This window comes from Pelophylax lessonae, assembly GCF_965119305.1.
Source record: "Pelophylax lessonae genome assembly, chromosome: 5".
Classification (NCBI taxonomy): domain Eukaryota; kingdom Metazoa; phylum Chordata; class Amphibia; order Anura; family Ranidae; genus Pelophylax; species Pelophylax lessonae.
In genome coordinates this window covers 120,308,044-120,328,044 of record NC_138772.1, presented here as the reverse complement: position 1 = coordinate 120,328,044, position 20,001 = coordinate 120,308,044, and the positions used below count along the sequence as shown (strand labels likewise).

The 20,001-nt window shown below is 38.8% G+C and overlaps 1 protein-coding gene across 1 annotated transcript in view; it reads left to right on the top strand.

Annotated features, from left to right (window-relative positions):
* The window catches only part of DNAH11 (dynein axonemal heavy chain 11), a 420,238-nt gene that overhangs the window by 364,297 nt on the left and 35,940 nt on the right, over positions 1-20,001 (top strand). Inside the window, exons 68-75 of the mRNA XM_082257534.1 lie at positions 1,451-1,615; positions 3,385-3,525; positions 6,122-6,292; positions 12,858-12,980; positions 14,750-14,943; positions 15,837-15,985; positions 16,979-17,106; positions 18,015-18,242. Coding sequence (XP_082113660.1) covers positions 1,451-1,615; positions 3,385-3,525; positions 6,122-6,292; positions 12,858-12,980; positions 14,750-14,943; positions 15,837-15,985; positions 16,979-17,106; positions 18,015-18,242 — 1,299 coding nt within the window. The remainder of the gene's footprint in view (positions 1-1,450; positions 1,616-3,384; positions 3,526-6,121; positions 6,293-12,857; positions 12,981-14,749; positions 14,944-15,836; positions 15,986-16,978; positions 17,107-18,014; positions 18,243-20,001) is intronic.

Sequence of the window (20,001 nt, the reverse complement as noted above, 5' to 3'; positions counted from 1 at the left end):
TTTGCTCTGACATGCATTGTGATCTGGAAGGTCTTATATAGACAGTTGTGTGGCTTTCCTAATCAAGTCCAATCAGTATAATCAAACACAGCTGGACTCAAATGAAGGCGTAGAACCATCTCAAGGATGACCAGAAGAAATGGAAAGCACCTGAGTTAAATATATGAGTGTCACAGCAAAGGGTCTGAATACTTAGGACCATGTGATATTTCATAGTTTTTCTTTTTTAATTAATCTGCAACAATGTCAACAATTCTGTGTTTTTCTGTCAGTATGGGGTGCTATGTGTACATTCATGAGGAAGAAGAATGAACTTAAATGATTTTAGCAAATGACTGCAATATAACAAAGAGTGAAACATTTAAGGGGGTCTGAATACTTTCCGTACCCACTGTATATATATATATATATATAGAGAGAGAGAGAGAGAGAGAGAGAGAGAGAGAGAGAGAGAGATAGATAGATAGATAGAACCCTTATATATATATATATGTTGTATTTATACTGTGTGTGTGTGTGTGTATATATATATATATATATATATATATATATATATATATATATATATATACGTATATATGGTATAAACAAACATTTTGCCTAGCAGTTCTGTTTTAAACTGAATGGGTTATTTTACAAGGTAAAGGTTCACATATGCTTTTTTTATATTTTTTGTATCGTGTATTTAAGTGCGCATAAACCCTTCACTTTAATGTTATGAAATCCCTAGAAAAATCTTTTACTGGTACAATATGCAATCTTTCCCTTAAAAAGACATGCACATATGTGAATGGCAGAAACTATATTAATATTAGGGAAGGATTAAGTGATGTTAAGTATTCTTTTACATATACAGTACATCTATGCAATATATTTCCCCAAGTTGTATTGTTTTATAATATTGCAAGTATAGAAAAATGCCAATTGACATAATGCAATGGAATTTCAATGCAGCAGGAAGTTAGGCTCACAGTGGATTTCTGGCAGGTTAACAAATCATTTCTGTAATTGCTATGTTGTTAATGGGATAAAACATGGGGGAAATGTACATGTATAGAAGAGATATACTTCACATGCTTTTTTGTTTTTTTGACCTAACACTTGAATTTAGAAAAAGGGCTGTGCTGCCCCTTTGGCTAGCACTACTTCAATGTAAAATGTGATCAAGGAGCTATAGCCATTAGAGACCTCCACAGTGCCGATCTATTGATGATGCTACAGTTTTGTAATCACAGTAAACGATGTGACTGTTTTTTGATGTCCATGGTATCATCATATCAATGTAGCTCAATAATACATAAGTACAGGAATGCTTCTAGGCATCCATTGGACTTACTTCCTAGTGATCTGTAGAGGGTAAGGAGCTCCACATGAAATGTACAGTATTTATGATTTTTCATATAGTTGCCCTTCTCTGAGAACAAAGGATCCCTTTCTACTCTTTTTTCAGTCCATGTTAACCAAGCAGCAGAATGAATTTAAGATAGAACTGAAGCGCTTGGAAGATGAGCTGCTGATTCGCCTTTCAGCAGCAGAGGGAAACTTTTTAGGTGATATGGAACTAGTGGAGAAGCTGGAGTCCACAAAATCGACAGCTGCTGAGATCCAGCTTAAGGTACTGTGCTTTATGCTTTTTGCAAATGATAAGGATTACATAACTAAAGTAACTGAATTATTGTGTCAGAGTGCGGCCTGTGGGATAAGCCAATAGGTGTGTCCACTCCCAAGTGATATTTTTTAAATATACTTTTTATTGTTTTTTTATAACATAAAAAACAACATTATGACGTAAGATTTATTTAAGCTGTGAAGTCTATTAAACAAAGCCTCTTGTCACTCCTTACTGGAAAAATCAAAGTTTGTATAGTGAGTATGGTTAAACCATATACTAGGTAGGAAAAAATCTACATCTTTCAAAGCAAATTTTTTTGACTGTCTCCTGTCTTCCCGACTATCAGGGGTTGAAGCCATGAGAGCTGAGCGAGACCACAGACACCAAATTTTATCAAACCTCTGCAGGAAGTATCTGGGAGAGAGAGTAGGCTGACATAGTGGAAAAACTGAATTAATCTCATTCATTCATTCATATAGTGATGGGGGGAGGATCTTTTCTGTGTAATAACAAATAGATTGTTTTGTCATAAAAGTACAATGTACGTAATAATCTCTTGGTTTGGGTTGGGGGCGAAAGCTCATTCACTGGTCCTAACAGACAAACATTAAGGCAAAGCCCAGAGCAGATTTCATGAACAAAGTAGCCTATACGCAGAAATGGTTTAAGACAGAACCATAGATTGTGAAGAAAATCTGCCTTCTGACCATCACCTCAAATGTAAAATAGGGAATGACAAAGTTTCAAAATATAAAGTCTCAGAGGAGTGTAGAAAATTTTAATGTAGATTTTAAATTGTATTATTCTGTCATTTATTAAATAACTGAGGATATACAAGTCTCCTTAAAATCCTCAAAGTCCTGGGGAGCTAGCTAGGGTAAAATTTGACATTTATCCCATATATAGTATAAGAGCATTGGTTTGATGTGGTAGACCATAATTCTGTACAATATTATGAAATCAGTTTAGTTTTAGCTGTGGTCAAAAAAGAGTTGCTCTAAAGGACTGTGAGAGAGGGTTGCCTCCAGAGCACCATACTGTGTACTAGCAGCATGTCAGAAGTTGGAAATAGGAATTTACCTGGAGGGATCCCTTTTTCAAATTGCAAAATGTGTAAGCTTCCCCAGTGGCTGAAAGGAGAAAGGCAGTGAGTGGATGATAAATAGGCAGTTGGCGGGGACACAGTTAACGGGAACCTATTGCTTTGCCCTGCATTCACAGAAAAAGCTCAGGTTGGGTTTAAGTTGTAAAATTATATAGGCTTAACTATGAATGGTTCATCATTCCTCCCATAATGACCTAGAAATCGTTAAAAAGTATGCCTGAGAACTTTTAGAACAAATATTTGATTCTTGCAAAGGCCAAATGACAACTGGTCCTCTTTAAGGATAAACGGATAACCAGATACAACAAAAAATGTGTGGGTTCCATAAATACAGTTTTTTAATGGAATTTTATTTTAACATGGAAAATTACAATGTAAAGGAAAAAAGTGACCAAAAAATTGATGTTGTGAGATAAGTTATACATTTTGGTTTTTTTTGCTACCAGTAATGGACCAGTATGCTACCAATTGAGATGATCACGTTTATCATTTATTATATATTTTTGTATTTTGTCCAAATTGTTGCAGATTTCTATAGAGAAGCACTTCAGAAGTAAAGTGACCTCATATTGTTTATCTGTTAATGTCCAAATCCCTTTCCAAACATTATGCAGAAATACAGCAGTCAAATCTGTCTGGTGTTATGAGTATCTTTATTATATAACAGGTGGTTGAAGCAAAAGAGAATGAGATAAAAATTAATGAAGCCAGAGAACACTACAGGCCAGCCGCAGCCAGGGCATCGCTCCTGTATTTTGTTATGAGTGATCAACGCAAAATTAATCCAATTTACCAGTTCTCATTAAAGGTAAGTCTTACTTCTGGATACAATTATTAAATATAAAAGTGCAGAGCTAAAAAATATATATATAATGATCATATATATATACAGTATATACACTTGTGAGGAATCAAAAACAATTAAGTTCATGTTGATAAGTCCACCAAATCACAACAAAAAAGTTAAAAAAAGGTCCACATTCCAAAGAGGTGCTTAAATAAAAGTGCTTGGAATCTTGTATGGAAACAAAGATGTCCACATACCAGAAAGTCACCAATGTGACAAGCCCACCACCACGGATAAAGGTATTGCGCTTACCAGAAGCTGTGGACCCAGGTACCATACAGTAAATGAGTCATACATGCAGGCATAATAAGCAATGACTTAAAGACCCCAATCACTCAGGAATCTTCAATATGGATATGCACAATGAATCACCCCAGTTCTGATGGGAATGGACTTCGCCTTAGATGGACCGTATTTCCAGGTTTAGGCCCAACCTGCATCAGATGGTGAGTGATGTAACAAGCAGCCAATCACAATGAACTCTACTCAGCCTGGCCCATCGCAGATGTGTAATGTCAAGTGTTCACGTGCATGTACAAGGAATCATCACGTTCTGATTGTCTGCCCACTGCTTCCTGGCTCCAAGTGGGAGCGCCCAGGGAAATGTCCTGACTTGTCTGTGCTAAGGAGTGAGCATGGAAAGAACACATGCCCCCTCAACATTTGCCAAGCCCACTCCTGCACAGGATGTTATGACTGAGAGTGCCTGAAGGAAAACATGCCAGGGTTGCTGAGTTTTGGATACTCACTTTCATGTTTCTAGTACAAGGAAGAAAGAAGGAGATTAGTTTCTTCTTGCAGCACAGTTAATCTTCCTGGCATTTTGAGTCATGCATTACAAAATCACAGCACTACTAGATGTCCAGGGCACCTTGTCTTTGTCCTAGGTATGTGACCATTCCAGGGGATGAAGTACCTCATTATGCATTCCTTTCTCCGATGCCACCCACAATAGTCATCAACTGCTCTGTAATAGCTGTTAGTAGGACAGATGTTTGGTAGGATCTATAATACATATATGCAAATCTATATGTGCCCTTGATTTCATTTGTGATTCTTCTTTGTTCATAAGGAGGCATAGGACTTTGCAAGTAGGCTGGTATTGACAGTATGGCAACTGTAGCAGAAGCAAGGAGGTCTGCTGCGCCAATAATTAGCTTTAGGCTACTATTCTGGTGTTCCATTCACACCAGCAGCTGAGCTGAACCTATGGTCACTGGTGTGTGCTGGGAGGATACAGTGCTTAAGGGCCAGTGCCGGCAAATCACAGTTTACTTTTTTTGTTAGAACTTTATTGAAATGTCCCAAGTGACATATTATTAAGTTCTGTTCATACAGCTCTGTTGTGATGTAGTGGTTTCCACCGCAACCTGTTGTGCAGTACTTTTTTTCTGCACACACTACCGCAATATAGTAATGTGAACTTATGTTTTAGGAAACAAGGCAAATTGCCTTGTCTGAATGGACCCTAAAGGTTAGCTTTAGGCTAGTTAGAGGTCCTTTTAGCTTCCCATTCTCAAATAGCTCTGTTTATTATAAAAGGTATTGGAATTAGGGTGGTTGTGTGTACAGTCATCCTGGTAAGCCGGGGATGGCTTTGTCCTAAGCGGATAATCAAGTCTTGTTTTTAGGCTATTTTTACACTTACATATGTTAACAACTGTAGACTGTTGTGGGTAGGCAGTATGGCAGCCAGATAATTATGAACCTTTAAAACAATGTATACTTCAGTAACATGTGCAAGCATAATGAAACTGAAATGAAATTTTGAGATGTCAAGTTGTTATAATACAGAGATAATTGAGTTTTACTTTATCACTTCAGGGGTCATAGCTGGGTGGAAACCTATGGGATCCTTTTACACCAGAATTTGTCCGTATCTGTAGTCTATGTATGTCAGACTGGATGACATAGTATAGACAACATTATGATGATATATGTCTATACTACTTATCGGTATTACAGCAACTCCCTGTAGGGCTTTCTTATATTAAAAACCCCCTGTTTTTCCTATTTTGCTAAATTGTGTATGAAAAGTTTTCTGGCAAAATAATTGGTTAATCATAGTTACCAAGCAGGATCCTTTTTTTTGTCAATACTTCACTGTAGAAATTAGTTTGGTTGGCTGATTTGAAATTACTTGGACAAGTAATTTTCTTATCATGATCCTTTTCATACAGCCTCAATCTAATACAGAAGTGGATAAAAAGATAATAAAAAACAGCCCACAAAGAGAACAAATATAATTGTTTTATTATGTTATTATGAATGTGTTACTTTTCATTAAGACTATATGCAACGCTTCTATCCTTTTTAAACCTTGTCGGTAGAAGTGGCTAAAAGATATAATAAATTGCTGTGCTCTTTCCATAGAGGTGAAAAATAAACTCCACTCGCTAATAAAGCCTGAGCTCTGGCTTGTATACATAAACTTTATTTCTCATGAGTTATAGAAAGACAATGGTTCTACAGTGAATGAAGCCTGTAATAATAACTGTTATTATTATTATTCCTGCTGTGAGTTACAGAACTGATCCATCATGTCATATCTTTATAGGCTTTTAATGTAGTCTTCCATAAAGCCATTGCACGTGCAGAGGCCTCAGAAGATGTAAAAGAAAGAGTGGCAAACCTGACTGAATGTATTACATACTCAACATTCCTGTATACGAGTCAGGGGCTCTTTGAAAAGGACAAACTGACGTTCCTGTCTCAGACGGCTTTTCAGGTAAAGCTGAATTATATATGGTGTACTGAAAATATTGTAATGGTAGAACAGCTTGCTGTTGTAGAAAAAAGTTTATTCTAGATAGTATATGAGCCTTATGTATAAAAATAAATGCTGTCCATTTTCCTCGTAGCAAAAAATCAGTTCATATTTCTAGAGATTTTGCGTAAGCAAAAGAAACTGTGAGCATAGTTGCTTGCCTTGAACAAAGCAAGCAGTTCTCGTTTCATAAATGAAGCCCATTTATTGAATGTGTCCCGAACAGAGATCATTTGTTAATATTGATTTGGCCTTTCAATTTACTAGGTTACTAAACAGAAATGGGCTATTTACTATTACACACCATATCACTAAGTTTACTGTTTATCACACATCTCCACTGTTAGGAAATATGGGGGCTGATTTACTAAAGGCAAATAAATTGTGCACTTTGAAAATTACAGTTCCTGCAGAGCTTAATAACAGAGGTAAATCTTTACTTTGCAAAGAATACCTAATCACATGCAAGGATAATAAATAAACTGCATTTTGCTTGCATATGATTGGATGATGAAAGTCAGCAGAGCTTCTGCTCATTTACTATGCTCAGAAGCAACTGCACTTGCAGAGTGCAACTACACTTTACAAAATACACAGTCTATTTGCCATTAGTAAATTCACACCATTGTGTCAATTATTCTGTAACATATTGGGGTTGATTTACTAAAGGCAAATAGACTGTGCACTCTAAAGAAAAAAGTATATATATATATATATATATATATATATATATATATATATATATATATATATATATATATACACAGGGCTCAAAATTTCAAGTCCTGAGCTACTAGCCAGGCCATAAGGGTTACTCGCCACTACTTGCCCCACCTAACCCCTACCCTGCCCCGCCCCTAAATGCGCCCTCAAAAAATTATTTTATAAAATTACACTGTTAAATGTCTTTGCATGACTGCAGAAGTTGCACAAATAAATATTAATAACAACAGTGTGATTGTATGTGCGTTTTACCTGGATTTTAGGTGCATTTCTATTGAATTCTATTACACAGTGCATTTTCTGAAGCCGCATCAAAGATGCAGCATGCAGGACTTTAAAGCACTTTCATGAAAACGCACTTTGTAATAGAAATTCAATAGAAATGCACCTAAAATCCAGGTAAAACGCACATACAATTACACTGGCCAAACCACAGTTCACCAGTTATTAGGGATAAGAGAGTGAATAGGGGGGGCTGGGGGGTCTGGGTTGTAATAATATATGTTAATGAAGAGCAGAGTGAAGGGATGTAGAGAAAGTGCTAAGGCTGTATTTTGGGACAGGACAGGGTCAGCTAAATGGCTGCTTGGAATGCTCAGAGCTGGGACCAGAGGCTGCAGGACATTCAGTAAAGATTTATGGAGAGGACAGCTGAAAGAGAGAAGTAGATGAAGGGTTAATGTGAACAGAGGACTTACGATTGTGCAGGAAAGATAAAGACAAGTGCGAGGAGACGGACAAAGTGAAAGTAACCTAGCCGAGTAGAACAAACCAACAGGGGAGGGGAGCTTGGAAGGAGAGAAGTGATTAACGGCTGCAGGAGAGATAAGTGGCTGGAACGGAGGAGTCCAGAAATCATGCATTGTGCTGCTGCAATAACAGGAGGGAGAATGACATTCACTCCTGTCAGGCAGGTGAAGGCAGAAGCTCCTAGTGCGTCCGTCCCCCCCTCATCACAGATATGGACACTGCCCACCCCTGCACATGCAGACAGTGTTCTGTTTCTTCCTCTCCTTGCTCGCATTCAGTCATTTTTCACTCGCAAAATGCGAGAAGGCGAGTGAAAAATTTGAGGGCTGTATATATATATATGTGTGTGTGCATGTGTAAACTGCTTTCATATATATTACCGCGCTTATGGTGTAAGTGAAAGAATATATGAATGTGGGTTGCTGCTGTAGAAGGTTCTGTGCCTTTAAATAGTGATAACGTGTAAATAAAGAACACTACCCTATATGGGTTTTTTCTATTACCTCGTGTTTGAATATAAACAAACTAAATCTCAATCAACCATGAATGATTATTACAAATCAAATACAATGCATCATAATTCACATAAAGTCCCTTATGTCAAATCTTCCTAAAAGTGAATTAAAGTTTCATCGTGCTAAAGTGCCAATGTGCTGTAAACTTAAATGCAGTGCAAATCGTACTCCCCTCCTGTGTGCCCACTCACTCACCAGCTGCTATGTACTCCCAATGACAGGAGTCATATGCGCATGTGCAAATATCCTAGGTCTGCTGAGCTTTGTAGCCCTCTTCGTCACTCTAGCTGCTATGGACTCCTAACGACAGGAGTCATATGCACTTGTGCAAATATACTAGGTCTGCTGAGCTTTGTAGTCCTCTTCCTCACGCCAGCTGCTATGGACTCCCAATGACAGGAGTCATATGCGCTTGTGCAGATATCCTGGGTCTGCTAAGCTTTGCAGAAATCCTGGGTCCTGCTAATCCTCCTTTGTCACTCCTTAATTATTGAACGATGGGATGCTCATACATGGTGTAAATAAATGGCATTGATAGATCCACATAGCGTAATTCAGTTTTATTATAAAATCAAATAATTTAAAACATATCCACTCACATGGTATAGGAAAAAATAGGCATAAAAAACAGAACCGGAAGTCCACAATGACCTGCGTCTCACCGTCCGGAAATTACATTACCACCCGCGGCCAGTTGACGTGTTTTGCTTCTCCCACAGGGCGTTGTCCTTTGAGTAAATACAGCTGGATAAACCAAACTGTGTCTGTCTTCATTTCAGGCTGCAAAGCAACAAAATGCGAATATTTTAAAGGGGGGAGGGTGATTCTTTTCTATACCAACTGTATGTAGAGATGGGCTGAATACCCCCCTGTTCTGTTCGCAACAGAACTCCTGAACAGGGGAAATGTTCTAACCCAAACGGCAAAGACCATTGAAGTCTATGGGGGGGGGGGGGGGGGGAGGGGGTGTCTATGAAAAATCAAAATTGCCCATTTTGCAGGATTATGTGCAAATAACTGGCCATAAAAAGGGGTATGGGGGTCAGGGTATTGCCCTGGGGGACATGTATCAATAAAAAATAAAAAAAAGTGATAATTTTTTCAGGAGCAGGGATTGTAATTATGTTTAAAGAGCAACAATAAAATTGAAAAATTCCTTTAAATATAGTGCCTGGGGGTCCCCTAAATGTGCCTGTAAAGTGGTGCATCTGTAGCATGCATAAAACATGCTACAGCAAAAAAGACATTTCTAAAGGGAACAAAACATCCCATTTAAAATGACTCACAGTTACAATTGCTGGCACCCGGCTATTGAAAAAATAAAGGAAAAAAACAGCGTAGGGTCGATATAGATTTGGAGGGGAACTCCACACAAAAAAAAAAATGTTGTGGGACCCGCCTAAAATCCATGTCAAACTCTTATCCAGCTTCTGACATCCCGTGATGTCAGAAGGGGACGCTGCCACCGGGTGACGTAACCAGGTGACTTGCCCCTTGTCTATATAAGAAATGTCAAAGTCTGATGCGGGCATACGGCGGGAAACCTCCCAGGAGGCGCGTGAGTATTTTTCATTTTTTCTATTTTTTTGGGGCGGCACGCAGCGTGATTGTCGATAAATTTACAATCATAAAGGATTTGTAAAAAAATGATATAGTGTGGTTATTACTTTTATACACTTTTTTGGTGAATGGGTAGGGGTACTATGTACCCAATACCCATTCACATAGGGGCGAGGTCCGGATCTGGGGCCCCTTGTTAAAGGGGGATTCCAGATTTCGAAAAAGCCCCACACCCGCAGACCCCGACAGGCCCACAGCCCAGGGTTGTTGGCAAGAGGTCCTTGTCCCCATCAACATAGGGACAAGGTGCTTTAGAGTGGGGGGGCAGAGCCCCCCTGCCCTAAAGCACACACCCCCCCTTGTTGAGGGCAAGTGGCCTGGTATGGTTCAGGGGGGCAGTCGCTTATCCCCCTCCTCTTTTCTGACCTGCTAGGCTGCTCAGATAAGGGTCTGGTATGGACCTTTTTTTCTCTCTCTCTTTTTTTTTACCGCCACTTTTTTTTTTTTTTTTATTCAGCTGTTACCAGGGAAACCCATTGACAGTTGATGACTAATTGGTTGTGAAGAAAGCTGCAGCCAGCTTTCCGGCCCCGTTCCTTAACAACCAGCTTACACTGCGCAGAATGCATTGTGCAGTGCTCAGTGTAATGTAGGGTGTTCGTTGGGGTGAACACCCTGCAAATTCAGATGTTCGCCAAATGGCTGAACAGGAAAATGTTCAGCCGGAACTCATGCTCGGGCCGAACTGTTCACTCATCCCTAACTGTATGTCATTAACTGCACTGTATAATACTAATTGAGAAGTTTTTCAGAAGAACTTATATAGCATCGTACCAGGAATACTCAGAGACTGATGTTTAATAATGGATGCAGAGATCTTTGGAGCAAAATTGGAGCTGTTATTCATTACAGCTGATCAGACTCATATTTTGTTTCAATTGATTTTTATTAAGCATTATAAACAATCCCTAAACATCAAGCCATTATTTTGTTCAGTAAATGTACAGTACGCATTTAACAGAGACCTGAAAGCAATCAAAAGCTCACACAAGTGCAAAACAACATGTAGGCTTCGATACAATACAGAAAAAAAAATGGAAAAACAGTCCCACCAATAGTGCTGGCGAGGCAAAAACCCAAGTGCCAGTAGACACTGCATATGAGGGGCTTAGTATTCAGCATATAAAATCAAAATGAGTGAGCGCACATGAGTCTATCGAAAAGTACCATTCTCTAATAACAAAAACTGTGGAAAACCCACAGTAGTCAAAAGGACAGCCCCGAGGCTGCAAGCCTGACGCTGACTAAACACAAAAAGGAGAAATATTAAAGCTGGCCATAGATGCAGGGAATAAAATTGCTCAATTCCCCCATCAACATAGTCAGTGGTAATGGGGGAATCCCTTCTGTGGCGCTATGATGTTCTCTGGGTGGGGGAAGTCATCCCCGCTGGGGAAACACAGTGATTATTCCTAGCAACTATAACAGCCGCTAGCAATAATCTCATGTAAAATTACACAGGTTGACTGTACCTAAGTTGATTTATCAGTCAACTTGGGTACATTGGGCCATGACTGATCCTAGTCTGCAGGACGGACCCCTAAATGATAAAGTCAATTGGAGTGGTCATGGCAGTTCATCAGGATTCCTCCTTAGATAGTTCTGGTTTAAGGGGTTCCAAATCTTCCAAAATTCTTCATTCTATTACATAAGGTGGTAGCAGTTTTTTAGGTGGGTAAATACCAGAACATCTTTTGTTTGACCTGAGCTACAGATGGGACCCCTGACTTCCAAGCCTTAACCAAAGTTTGTTTTGCTGTTGTGAATATAAATAAAATAACTGTGAATTGATCGATAGTGCAAGAGAGGTTTTAAATTAAGCAGGGCCTAAAATGTTTGATCCGTTGGCAATTCCACCACACACCTGCACTATAGTGCCAGCCATGCCATAGTCTCGAAAGCAAAGGTCAGTGGCACACGACACTATTTTAGCTATGCAGGAAGGTACCGTATACCATCTGAGTAATTTATATTCTGCATCGAAAAAGAAGGAATTGATAGACCCATGAGCGATAGTGTCCAAAAATTGGACCAGTCACTCCAGTGGATTCCCCAGGTCCTTTTCCCACTGTGTGACGTATGGTAGAGGGAAGGTGTATTCATAAGCACTATAGATTTGTAAATGAAAGACAATGTGCCCTTGGATAAAGGATCGCTTCAGATAAGATCAATATTTCATTGACCCGGGGTATGAAATAATATGGAGAACATTGATAATGGCTCTACTTTTGCTACATGTTTCTTCCCGACTGGCACATTAAATTTTAAAAGCACTTCTCTTTGGCAGAAATTGATCAAACGATCAACATCTGTCGAGCAAGAACTGCCACACACTGATCAAAATTTGCCTGGTCCCTGATGAACCCTGAGAATGATGTTTTTTTTCTCTCCACTCCCTGATTTGGCGCAGATGTGCCACAGGGCATCAGGTCTCAAAAGGACCCCACGGCACAGCTGCACTGATTTCCTCAACCATCTGCGCATGGCGGCGGGGGAGTACAGAGCCACCTAAGAGACAGACTGAAGTTCCATTTTAACACACTCCCTGTCCAAGTGTGACACTTCTCAATCTCTGTACTGTATCTATGGAAGGGCAGTATTATCATCATAGGACAGAACTGCATACACCTCCCCTATTCTTTTCCCTATGACATAGAGGGATTTTGTAGTTCTTAGAGATAGCTAGGAACAATGCTCACAGGATTTCTGGTGGGATCAGGTATGTTTTGTACTTATAACAAACTGCTTTCTATGGTTCATTAATTGGGAGTCCTGTTTTATGGATTACATACCGTAAAATGTTTACATTGTGATAGTCTACTTTTTTCCATAAAGCACCAAAATTATTACAAGGCATATTGAGCAGTATAAATGCTTTCAGAGGTGTATTTAATTTTTTTTTCTTTTTAACACTGAAGATTCTTCTGAAATTAAAGGAAATTGACTCAGTTGAACTGGACTTTCTCCTGCGGTTTCCAGTGGACCATGTTTATCAGAGCCCTGTTGACTTTTTGTCTGTTCAATCATGGAGTGCTATTAAGGTATTTTTTAGAATAAGAATGTTTGTCAGGGAAACATGCTTCCTTAATGGTGTCTGTTTTTGTTACTTTTTGCTCATCTTTTAAGCATATGGATCATTCATCTCTTGTTATATCCCAAATTTAGGAAAGGTCTGCATATTGAATGTGACATGCCCATGCCTTTCATTAGCCCCAGACTTGGCATCAAAGAGGGCAAGTTGCTTATGGCACTCTTGATAAAGCAGTTCATAATTGGGGATGGGGTCATCATCATCTTTCCATACTGTAAAGCTTAACTAACAACTGTACCTGATTTCCAGAGACCATAACAAGGTTTTCCAGGAAATGTCTCTGCAAATGTTTCTTCTTCACATAAATGACCATCTGTATCATAATATTTTTGTCAGATTCCATTTTTTAAATCCATTAACGCTTTACAGACTATATTAAAAAAAAATTTAAGGACTCAATTACAATGCAAAAAAATGTAATACCAAATAAAAAATGTGAAAAACTTTATATAACGTCCTCTAGTTCTTTTAGACATTACTGAAATTTTTACGTTGTTGGAAATGGCAGTGGCAGTGTGTAACCCATAACAGCCAATCAAAAACTAGCTTTCAATAGTCTCTAATTTATAACATCTGAGAGGTCTCTGTGGTAAAGCACACAACTGATTTTTGCCTTATGGCATTAAATAAGCTCCAGAATGATGCAACGTGTTTGAATGCAAGCCTGAATTATTTAGCTTGAATAAGACAGATACCGATAGACGTGATTGATATATGTTAGATTGTATATATTTTCCCCAAACATGTTGGAAAAAGTTTTCTAGCACTGATAATATGGGAACATTGTATCTTTGCTCCACAAATACAAGCATATAATTATTTCAACTTGTTGTTGCTTTGGAACATAAAACTTTTGGCCAGATGGTAATTTTGCTATCAGTAGTGGCTTAACATTTGGTGCAATGATTGTCTGTGGAAGAATTTTTATTCATCTTGAAGATTAAAAAGCTAGGTTAATGTTTTGGCCAAAGTTGACAGAAAGTTATGTTTTAGTTTATAGTAGGATGTTTTTTTGTGGTTTGATAAATTTGCATTTTGGATATGATAAGCAAATAAAAGCATGTCTAAAGCCCCGTACACACGTACAGATCGTCGTCATACAAACGTTCGTCTTTTCTCCCCGGGATGTCAATGTCTGTTGAAAAGTGCAAAGACAGCACAAGAAGTTTGTCCGCCGACTTCAGCTGACTGCAGAAGTGATGTCATGTAATGGTTAACTTTCCCTGTGTTTTTTCTTTTCTGAGCATGCCCAGTCTTGCAAATCTGCGGTCTGTCGGCTGATTTCTGTACTGACAGGCGAACAATCGTCCGTTCTGGTGTCGGCATACAAAAATTTTTATGTTTGCAAGAAAGACTCTTGTCCGCAGAATGTGCGCAGACAGCTGTCGGAGGCACCATACTAACAAGCGTACAATCGGCAGATCTTTCGTCCGCCGACGTTTGTATGACGACGATCGGTACGTGTGTACGGGCCTTTACTTATGTGGTCAGCTTGTATCTTGCTGCATTTAGCGGCTGAAATATTAAAACAGTTATAAGTATCTGTGGCAAATGGTTATGGGTGACTGTAATTCACTCATGTACAATATTTTTGGTGACAGAAATCCATGTAATTAGGAATTCAAAGGCAACACTTTTTATGCCAAAATTTAGAAGCCATAAAATGTATCATATATGTCTATTTATGAATCCTGTACTTATCGGTCTAATCGGATGCAGATGATTTCTACACTGGAAGAATTTAATGGGTTAGACAGAGATGTAGAAGGATCAGCAAAACGATGGAAAAAAATGGTGGAGTCGGAGTGTCCAGAAAAGGAGAGGCTTCCACAGGAGTGGAAAAACAAGAGCTCTTTACAGAAACTTATTATACTAAGAGCATTGCGGCCAGACAGAATGACCTACGCTATCAGGTTTGGCTTTATTCCTAATTATCATTTTTTCTAGTTTTGTTTTGTTTCTTTTTCATGCTACAATAAGCTTTATACTAAAATACCGCGTATGCAGAACCTGTTTGTACTAAATTCAATCACAACAATCGTGTTATCTAATCTATTTTACCAAACAACCACTGTAAAAGCCGCCCCCTAGAGCGCTCACGGATAGCAATGAAATTAGTCTAGATAGACCACGCTTAATGTAAAATGCACATTTTTTTTAGCTAAAACCCCCCCATAAAGGTTACACTTACGAAAAATATAAATTTTCTAAAAGCATATAAGTATGCACAAGCCTGCCAGGTTTTACCCCCAGATGGCACAGTGCATTCGCTCCTATCGCTTCCTCCGTTGCGAGTCGGCAGCTGCTAGACACCTATCCTAACCCCCCGGTGGCGTGCTGACATCACTGGTTCACCGTGTAATCCCGTTGTGACGCGTTTCATCATTATGACTTCGTCTGAGGTTAATGACGATAATTATATTTTGTAAGTGTAACTTTTTTGGGAGGTTTTGGCTCAATAAATTATATACAGAGTTATGCTATGGTGCTTCATTTTGTTTTTGTGCGAGCACAGCATAACTACCTTTTATGATCAATGAGGAGCAGCTGGCATTGAAGTAGCTGAGAGTTACCATTGGTATATGCCTGACACTTGCCTAATTAGGGTAAGAGTTTAATCCATAGGGAGTGGGAGGCACTTGTGGTGTTGGTGGGGACTTCAGATTTGGATCACGGCTAAATGATATGCTAAATCTTGAGCGATGCTGAACTATGTTCTATTTTTAAGTTTGATGTTATCTGATATATTATTAAATCTGTTTCCCCATTGTTAACAAGTTCTTACAATGTTTTTACACTTTAACAGAAATTTTGTGGAAGAGAAACTGGGGTCAAAGTACGTGGAAAGGGCAAGGCCAGATCTGGCCAAATCCTTTGAGGAAACCGGTCCAGCCACACCTGTATTCTTCATCCTGTCTCCTGGAGTCAATCCACTGAAAGATGTTGAAACTCTAGGTATATGTCATTCATATCACACAGCAAAAGGGTTTAGCTGCTGTTTTCATTAACATTTGCTATCAATGCATACAGTGATATACCAGCTTTGTATGTGTGGGCTCATATACATGGATTATCTGCTCCATGTTATTTAGGTTCTGTTCACCACATAGTGAACAAACCTAAAACCGCACTTTATACCTGGGCTTATTCAGTAAACCTTTTGAAAAACAGGAATGACATGGAATGAACCGTTGTAGCCAAGTTAGTAGAAAAATTAACCTGATTGACTGCCTTTGGTTACTGTACATTGGACATTGCTTTCTGTCTTAATGAACAAGCCCTGTAGTATTAATTAGACAGGGTAAGCGAAAACTGTGTTCATGAACATTGTACGTGACCGTTGATTCTGACTTTCAGAATTTCTAATTCAGCTACTAAATTGATGCATTTTTAACATTATTATTATACTAGATTTATAAAAGCCAACAGTTTGTGCAATGCGTTACAATTTACAATACAGTTCAAGACAAGCAAGTAAGAAGAGGCATTGTCATGAGCGCTTTTAATCTAAAAGGACGTAAGAGAGCCTAATACATTGAAGTAAAGATTTCCAAAGAAAGGGACCTGGAGAAGTCTTGACGGGAACATGGGAAGAGGTGATGAGAGAGCAGATGGGTCCTGGGAGGGCTGGGGCGGATGTTTTTTTACTGATATTTTGAGACAAGGTTGGTGATATAGCTTGGGTCAGAGTTGTGCATGACTTTGTATGTAGTTAGGATCTTGAATTGTATTTGTTGGAAGAGCGCAAACCAGTGGAGGAATTGGCAGAGAGGGGTGGTGGTTGCAGAGTAGATGACCGAAGTATTCATGATAGACTGCAGAGGAGATAGTTTGTGCACAGGTAGTACTGTCAAGGCAAGAAATAACAACAAAGTGACCTTGGTGGTGCCATTAGTTAAGAAGGGACTTATGTTCTAACTTTTGGGTAATGTGTATTTCATTTCTTAGGAAAAAAACTTGGCTTCACAATTGATTCTGGAAAATTCCATAACATATCTTTGGGCCAGGGGCAAGAGAAGATAGCTGAGGAGGCTATGGAAAAAGCTGCAGAGCAAGGACATTGGGTAATCCTACAGGTAAGTACAATCAAATAACTGCCCTAGCTGACTGTGAACTCTGAGTGGTTCAAAACAGGTACAGAAAAAAACAAAATAATAAATTGCTGATTCATTTTATTGTTTTTATTACTGCTTATTGCTATTACCATCCTTCTTTTTGTGTAAAGGTAAAATATTGCTAAGAATATCTAGTATTACATACTTTATTTAAAAAAAACTGGAAAAAAGAAAGTTCATGTGAGACCTTGCCCCAAAAAAACTAATCAGATTCCTTATTTCTTTTCAAAAAGTATAAGTAACTAAATATGTGATGGAACTTAAATGGTTGCTATGGGCAAGTTCTTACGTTTTGTAGAGAACTTTTATTTTCCTTTGTTTTTTATAAATTGTTCCCTATACCTTTTGTGGAAAAGTAAAATATTCTAAGAATTTTTAGTATCACATATAAGACAAGAAAGTTTATGGGAGACCTTGCCCAAAATAACTTATCAGATCCCTTATTTCCTTTCCAATCAAGTGCCTGCATCATCTTGTTTTTATTCCTGATAAAAGGGGAGTGCTGAGCTCCCAAAATGCATTGGTTGTCACAAAAAAAAAAAAAATCTTTCAAAAAGTCTGTACCAGCTGGTGGGGCGCTCCCATCCTTTCAGAACTTCAACAAAGAGAATATATGGCAGAATATATGATGAAACCTGACTGGTTGTCTTGAAAATGCTCATAAGTTTTATGGAGAACTTTTATTTCTCCTGTTTTTATAAATAGACCCCTATAACAAGTATCAATGTGTATTGTGTATCATGGAGATTTGTTATTGAGCTCTTGTCTTCTCCAAAGAACCACAAAAAATATCTATAATAATGAAAGATTTTATTTATTTTATAAATAGTAAATACATTTATGTATTTGTCTTCCTATCTGGTTGATAGAATGTCCACTTAGTGGCCAAGTGGCTAGTGACATTGGAGAGACTTCTTGAAAAGTATAGCACAGGAAGTCATGAGGACTACAGGATCTTCATCAGTGCTGAACCAGCTTCTACTCCAGATGAACATATAATTCCCCAAGGAATACTGGAGAACTCTATAAAAATCACAAATGAACCCCCTTCAGGAATGCTGGCTAACCTGCATGCAGCTCTATACAACTTCGACCAGGTAATGATTCACTACCCGTTAGGAGGGATTTAATTCCAATGTTATCAGTTTTTCATGTCAAGAAGGGCCAGACACACAGCTACTGCATCTGAAATTCAATTGTTTGGTCTAATCAGTGAATGCCAGAACTTGTGATCTGTTTAACCAATTTTCCTACACCCCAGTATATTGTTTTACTGGGATTCTCATTACAGTATATACTACTCTTTACTACAAAGGTCCAAAGTTATAGGATCAATTTGATAGCTTCTAGTTCATCTGATTGTTCTTGATGTGTACCAAAGCATGCATTGTGTTCTAGTGTGACAGTATATGCCATGTCCTTTACCAGTAGGTTGCTATATATTGGCAGACCCCTATACCAAGAATGACAACAGGTGATGTTCAGCTTGTCATCATGATACCAAACACCCACAGGACTATTCCTCCTAAACTGTCTGTGAATACAAAATGGCAAAAAATATGCAGTAAAGAACTTGCTTACAGTTTTTTAGAGGAAACTGAATGATAATTAGATTCACTGGTTATTGCAGCCCCGTAGTGCCTTGAAAAATTATTCATACCCCTTGAAATTGTCAATAGACACCTGAAAAGTGTGACGTGCATTTGTATTCAGCCTCTTTACTCTGATACCCCTAACTAAAATCTAGTGGAACCAATTGCCTTCAGAAGTCACTGTGTGTAATTTAATCTCAGTATAAATACAGCTGTTCTGTGAAGCCCTCAAAGGTTTGTTAGAGAACCTTAGTGAACAAACAGCATTATGAAGGCCAAGGAACATACCAGACAGGTCAGGGATAAAGTTGTGGAGAATTTATAGGCAGGGTTAGTTCCAAAAAAAATATCCCAAGCTACAAACATCTCAGGGAGCACTGTTCAATCCATCATCCTAAAATGGAAAGGATATGGCACAACTGCTAACCTACCAAGACATGGCCATCCAAACTGACAGGTCAGGCAAGGAGAGCATTAAATAGGGAAGCAGCCAACAGGCCCATGGTAACTCTGGAGGAGCTGCAGAGATCCACAGCTCAGAATCTATCCACAGGACAACTATTAGTCGTACTCTGCACAAATCTGGCCTTTATGGAAGAGTGGCAAGAAGAAAGCCATTGTTGAAAGAAAGCCATAAAAAGTCCCATTTGCAGTTTGCAAGAAACCATGTGGGGGACACAGCAAAACATGTTGTGCTCTAGTCAGATGAGACCGAAATTGAACTTTTTGGCCTAAAACAAAACGTTATGTGTGGTGGGAAAGGAACACTTTACATCACCCTGAACACACCATCCCCACCGTGAAACATGGTGCTGGTAGCATCATGTTTGGGGATGTTTTTCTTCAGCAGGGACAGGGAAGCTGGTCAGAGTTGATGGGAAGATGAATGGAACCAAATACAGGGCAATCTTAGAAGAAAACATGTTGGAATCTGCAAAAGACTCAAGACTGGGGCGGAGGTTCACCTTCCAACAGAACAACGACCCTAAACATACAGCCAGAGCGACAATGAAATGGCTTAGATCAAAGCATATTCATGTGTTAGAATGGCCCACTCAAAGTTCAGACCGAAATCCAATTGAGAATCTGTGAAAAGACTTGAAAATTGCCGTTCACATACACTCTCCATCCAATCTGACAGAGCTTGAGCTATTTTGCAAAGAAGAATGAGCAAAAATTTCACTCTCTAGATGTGCAAAGCTGGTAGAGACATAACCAAAAAAAGTTGTAGCTGTAATTGCAGCGAAAGGTGGTTCTAAAACGT